Source organism: Acanthisitta chloris, unplaced genomic scaffold, assembly GCF_000695815.1.
Source record: "Acanthisitta chloris isolate BGI_N310 unplaced genomic scaffold, ASM69581v1 scaffold36070, whole genome shotgun sequence".
Lineage (NCBI taxonomy): Eukaryota > Metazoa > Chordata > Aves > Passeriformes > Acanthisittidae > Acanthisitta > Acanthisitta chloris.
The window spans coordinates 85,635-92,141 of NW_008653906.1; the positions used below are offsets into that span (position 1 = coordinate 85,635).

At 39.6% G+C, this 6,507-nt stretch overlaps 1 protein-coding gene across 1 annotated transcript in view; it reads left to right on the forward strand.

Moving 5' to 3' along the window:
• Positions 1-6,507, forward strand: part of EHBP1 (EH domain binding protein 1) — a gene marked incomplete at both ends in the record, with an annotated part of 73,640 nt that extends 67,133 nt beyond the window's left edge. The window contains 2 exons of the mRNA XM_009082694.1: positions 5,223-5,322; positions 6,465-6,507. Of these exons, the coding sequence (XP_009080942.1) occupies positions 5,223-5,322; positions 6,465-6,507 (143 nt within the window). The remainder of the gene's footprint in view (positions 1-5,222; positions 5,323-6,464) is intronic.

Genomic DNA, 6,507 nt, shown 5'->3' on the forward strand with positions numbered 1-6,507 from the left:
GATTCAGAAGAGACATTTTTCAAGATGTTTCTTATTTAAATATTTAACAAATAATTAGCTTGCAGTCTAAACAAAAAAGCCATTTGTAAATCCTGAAGAATATGAAGGAAAGTGTATTTGTAAAAGACTGCTGGGAAGCTGTGCAATATTAAAATAAGCTAGTTACTTGTATCGTTCTCAAAAACTGGTAACGTATTTGTTACCATGCATCTAACTCTTGAGCATAGAAAATCGACTCAAGTCGGTTTTGAATAACAACCAGGAAAATTGTATTTGAATATGTGTGATGAAGCACAGGAGAAAGGAAAGGGGCTTGGGGTGGAGTTTGGGGTTGTGGTTTGTTGTGGGGATTTTGGCTGTCATTAAAATTCTCACTGTCGTTACTTTAACTATTACTAAAATTTGCCCCAGTAAGGGACGAAATTACCAAACTTTACACTGCAGCCTCTATTGAATCCTGTGCGGGAGCTATTACAGCTTGGAATCACGACTCAGAAGCCAGTAGGAGTTTCTCATATCTGAGGGCAGAATTTAGTGTCTTGTGCTATTTGAGACTTGGTGTTGGGCTTGGTCCTAATCATTGAGGAGGGTTCTGGTAGATGTCAAGTGAAGAGAAGAATAGAGCACGCATCCTTCACCACTCAAGCCAGACAATGAAATTAGAAAATGGCACTGGGAGTTGATGTGAGAGAATTCCCCTGGATTCCTAGAGGAAGAATAAAACAAGAATGAATTAATTAATTTAAACAAAAAAGAAAGAGGGGGGTGGAAGCAGAAAGGAAGAGGGGAAAAAGAAAATAAATTAGAGAAACCCTGCCAGAACTCTCCTCAGGTTAAAGTCCGACATTAAAAGCTGTATTGACTTTTCTGCGCGTGTACTTACTGTTTCATCTGAGTTTCTGGTTCTGCATTTTTCAAATCTCTTACCAAGCAGTTTGCATGCATATGATGTTTGCAGCACTACCCGCTCGTATTTGAAGACAGTTTTCAGAAGTCATTATTGAACTATAGGATAAAAAGCATAATTACACGTTAAAGAGAATAAATATGTTCTGCTAGATAGTTAACCAGATGAGGTTAAACAAGATAAGATGAATTCTGGTCTTTTTAGAAAACTGACAGTCCTCATTTTAAGCTACAATGTAAAGTACTTTATCCTGAGATTAGGTATTGTGGCAGAAGCTAAAACTGCCTTTTTCCCCTAACCGTGCCAGAATACAACCTCCTTTTCTTTCTGCGCTAACAAGACTGCTTTACCACCACAGCCCACTCTAAGTAATTAAATCAATCCTTTGTACTTACCGTATTCTCCTCTAGTGACGGTACTAGATCTGATTATATGCTTCATGCATATTCAAAGTACAGCACTGACAGCTCTTTAATGAGCTCTTACTTAATCAGTACGAACAATGTTCATCTTGTTCTTTTTTTCCTCATACATTAGAGCTAGGAACAGTTGGGGAAAAAAATGAAACATCCAGCATTCATTTGAAAAATATATTGTACTTTCAAAAGTGTCTAAGCTGGAGAAGTTGCATTCTGCCCTTTAAAAGTCTGATGGACAAATTGGATTACTAGTATTGGATTAAATAACAAATGGTTAGAGGAGAAATGAGAAAAGCTCGCTGTGATCACAGGCTTTAATATTTTTTGTTACTTATAAAGCTGAAGGGGTCTTTAACCAGTTATTAAAGTCAGGATTAATTTGTAATGGTCCAACTTACTAGCTTTAAAAGGGTTTTGTTGTTGTTGTTTATCAAAAACAATAGTGTAATGCATGTATTATGGAAAAAATTTAAGTTTAAGATCTGTGGGCAATTTATAGATTTTCAGCATCTTGTACTGGTTTAGATAAGGGGTTTGCATGCATGGGATCGATTTGTTCTCAAGCATGGTTTTTTGCTTCATTTAAATAATCTGTACAGTTTGTTGGGGTTATTTTTCCCTGAGAAAAACACAGAGATTTTCCCAATTTGAATTTTCAAGCGTTCGGAGCAAGTCAATTAAATACTTGTTTTACACTTGGAAAGCGGAAACAACAACCACCCCAGCAGCAGCAGGTTTTTACAGAGTGAAACTGTTGAAGAAAGGCTTTTTCTAAATTTTTTATTTAGAAATTGTAAGAGTTTAGCTTGCAATATCACTGTAGTAAGAACATTCAGTTTTTCTTTGTTGAAAGTGTTTCATGTGCATCCTTTCACATTAAGTAATGCTCTAATGCTAGTGTATTTACTGAAGAGTTATTTAAATTTCTTATATATGGGAGTTCATCTTTATTTTACTTGCCTGGGAAGAATCTGTTTCATCTCCATGCACAAGAATTTAAAAGCTGACGGCCGACAAATAAAATATCAGCATCGACTACTATTAATATTGTACACATATGTCATTTCACTGATCAAAAAGGCCTTCGCCAGGGTACAATTGGCCTTTTTCCAAATTGCAAGCTTTTTCTCAGCTTTTTCTTTTTTACTCTTTCTTCTTTTGTTGCTGCCCAGGGATTTGTGCCTATTGCAGCTGATATCACATGACCGGTGTCAGGGCATCACATGGGTCCAAAGCGAATACAAAAACAGATTTAAAATTCTGCAAAAACAATCAAGACTTTGTTAATTCACTTTTAAACCAGCCTATCCTATGGATATTGCATGTGCTTTGCTGTCAGTGTGGATGTGTTAAAATAGGCACCTGTGCAGATTGGAGTCGACAGCTCCAAGATTTTACCTAGATCTTTTCTCATTATGTGTTGCAACTACCTTTATTTAGGTGGAATGCATTAATAGAAAAAAAAAAAAAAGATTATATCCTAAGTTCTAAACCTGAAATTGCATGGCACGAAAGTCAAGTTCAGATCCACCACTGAGTCAAACACCTTGGAAGCATTTCTCTCTACCATTTCTTTTTCAAGGCTTGCAAAATTAAATGCAGCAAGAGCTTGTATTTATAATGGTGTCTTTTAGCCAGAGATCTCAGACCACCCCAAAACTAACAAATTGGTTGAAATGTTACTCTAGCCACAGATGTCTGATTGTGAGAACTTTGCCACATTGCTGGTAAAAAAATCTTGTGCATTACAGAATAGACTGGCCATTTTGCAAGGATAAAAAAAAGGCAGTCTATCCCCTTCTTCTTGCCCTCTCTCCTAAATGAATTTCAGCTACTTGGTGCATTTCAGCAAAAGGTTGCTAATCCTGATTATTGTCTACTTCTAAACTCAGACCCTGTTAGATGGACCAATACAACAGCAACACCTTTGACCTGTAACTTTACAGCAAAGTGTACTGAACTGCTGAATGTTGTTGGAAATGCTGTGGTGTGATATTTTATGGACAAAACCAGAAGTGGGAGTCTTGAGTGATAACTTTTCTACATGTCATATTTCTTCTTTCATCACTCCATTGTCCAGGAGCTGGACCCTGCTGCTTTTGTTTGGAAAAGGTCTGCAGCACCATTCCCACTTTGGGATGCTCTGCTCTTCTTGTCTCACCACTAGGAAATCTTGTGTCCTAAAAGCACTGTTCTTGTGAAGTTTCATCAACCAGGCACTTCCCAGGGAGATAACTGGGCACAGATGGATGTCTCATGCCAGAAAAGAGAACATACCAAATGCCATAACTTTTTCTTACTGTATGGGTCCACCAGTATGACCCCAAGCTGACCCACTTCCCTGTTCATCTTCTTTTCCTTCCCTTGTGTGGATCCATAAAGCCCAAAGGCCATAGCCGAGGGAATCAAACAGCCAGAGACTTCCATTGCAGGCAGCAGGGTCATAGCCCAGTGAGGATGTGATTCTCCATGCAGATCTGGGCTTGCACAGTACCGTGGCATTGGGGTGTGAACATGCACATGGCAAGCGCATACTTGTAAGCATTTTAAACGCTCCCATCCAGTAACTGAAAGCTTTGGTTTAGAGCAAAACAATATTTTTTCTGGTGTCTTTCCAGCTTCGGGTTCTAGAAAGTGCTTATTTGCAACTAGGGATCCTGTGGTTTAAGTTAGTAAGATAGCATCCCCAAGTGTGCAGCACCTTGCATCAGAGATTTCAAAGCCCTTCACAAACACAAAAGAGTTAACTTCTAGCACCCTCACAGGATCAGTATGGGAGATTATTTCGTATTGCACACAAAGCGCTTAAACTCGGAGATCTACCCACAGTCTCCCAGTAAAGCAGTACCAAAGCTGGGAAGCAGGAGACCCAGCTCATGCTCTTTTGCCATTATTCCAGGTTTCTTCCTAGATTAATTTTAACCATGTGAAATGTGTGAGTTTCGTAATTCATTGAGGACCATGGTCTTGCTATTCAATTTCACTTGAGAGATGATTCAGAATAGCATGTTGCTACAGAGTGGCAACCTCCAATGAAGGACTTTGATGATGTTTCTCGTGAGCTCAGAGAGAGTGGAATTTGGCTCAACAGCTCTGCTACATGGAAAGGACAGGCAGAAGTTTTCTGGGCACTCGCCTGCCTTTGCACCATGTGGCCTGATGGTGCAGGGGCAGTGACATAGACTCTGGTATAGCATTGCACTGCCTGCAGGTAGGCTGTGGAGGGTCCTGATCCTGATCCTGCCTGGGATGGACGTGGGCTAGGGAAAGGGATGCTAGTCCATGCGTACGCACGAGGACCCTTAGGCACCCAGACCCCAAGATTATTTGTATTTGTGCAGATGCTACCTTTGATTGCAAGTTGAGGAAAGGAGCAAGTCTTTCCAGCTCATCATCTGGAAGAGTGGCCATCAATACAGAAGCTGAGCAGGTGCCCACACCTTGGCCAAGGGTTCAGGATTACCATCTCCTCTGCAGCTAGTTTGATGCCTACCACGTCATCCTGACTGTGCTGGGTTTGCATGGTGGAGGGAATCTTGCCCACAAGGATTGGTTTTGTGTTTGGTTTCAGCAGTAAGGTTTTTTCATTTGAAGCATTGCAACAATTGTAGTTCATTTGAGAGAATTTAAAAGATACAGTCCTTTTTAAAAGGTATTTATTTAGGTCAGGGTATCAGCATGATAAAAACCACTAAAATGTGTGCTGAAGAATAGCTGCTTTCAAAGATTTCTTTATGAAGCAGGCAGGACTTGTAAGCATATGATATTTTTACCATTTGAGAATATGCCTTGTCATGCTCAGTGATATTGGAGACCGATACACCAAAACCTGAAATGGAATACGTAGCTCAATTTGTGAAATGCCACATAAGTAAGTGAAATTCTTTTGATTACAGGAAGAAACACAGAAGAAGAAGAAGCTATGATGCAGGAATGGTTCATGCTGGTTAATAAGAAGAACGCCTTAATAAGACGAATGAACCAGCTTTCTCTTCTGTAAGTACAGATGAACATATGTGTTTATGAAAGGATGGTTTACAGGAATATTTACCCTTCAGACAGATGCAAAATTTTTTTACTCTCTTCCCATTAGGCTTCAAAAATAACCCCTCAGAAGTGAGTAGTGTGAATGCGTTACACATCGAGTAACTTGTTTTTCTCATATTTCAGACGTGAAAATGAGAAGCATGCAATGACACAAGATTAGCCAGAGCTGTGAAAAAAAAAATTAAATATTAAGCACTGTTACATTTTCAAAGGCCTAACAGCAGAATAAAATTACATTTTAGAATGTAATGGATTTGGATTGTGCCTCAGATGAGACAGGTGAAGTCTGTTCAGAGAGAGAACAAAATCTGAGTCCCTACCTGCTTTGTAGAAATCCTCAATCCCATCGCTACAACAGGAGCACCAGGCTGCAGAAGGGATATTAGGAAATCAGACACAGTGCAGTGATACCAGCCATACTGCAAAGTAGGAACAAATGAACTTTTTTCGCTGGCACTGTCGAGGAAGGGAGAAGGTGCTGCTTGTTTTCAGAGCCATTCTGCCCTGAGTGCTTTGCTTCCAGCTCCTTTCAGTTTGATGATAATTCTTTCCGTAATGCCACCTAGTGTAGATGCCTGCATACTTCCCTGGGAAGAGTCTCTGCTCACCTCTTTCCTCCTGGGTCTGAACTTGACAGAAGATTCTACCTTCAAAATATTAAGCTTTCTAACCCCTTGTCTCATTTTTATTATTCAGTAGGGCAGAATGTATATGGCATAATACTTCCAGTGCCTTATTTTCTTGGTGAATAGGCTGATGCTGGAATTTGGTCATTAGATCTGGGGGAACGTTTTATACTTGGGACATTCCACAACAGCCGCTCCAAAGATGAAAATGTAATAATTGCGTCCTGTAGCACAGTGGAGTTAAACTGACAGAATTAAAGCTGATGTTACAGAAAATGAACAGGCCCTGTTACCAAATAGGCCACCTGAGCCAGGTTTGAAGTTTGTGTATCATTTGTTTGGAGTAGCTTAAAGTTAAAGAGAAAAGTCAGTGGCAAGTCCTAAAATCAATGTAAGTTAAAGGTGCTTTTAAGTGTTTAATGATTTAGTAATTAACATATTGATGAACATTTGCAACTTGCCTAGGGAAAAAGAACATGACCTAGAAAGGCGCTACGAGCTGCTGAAC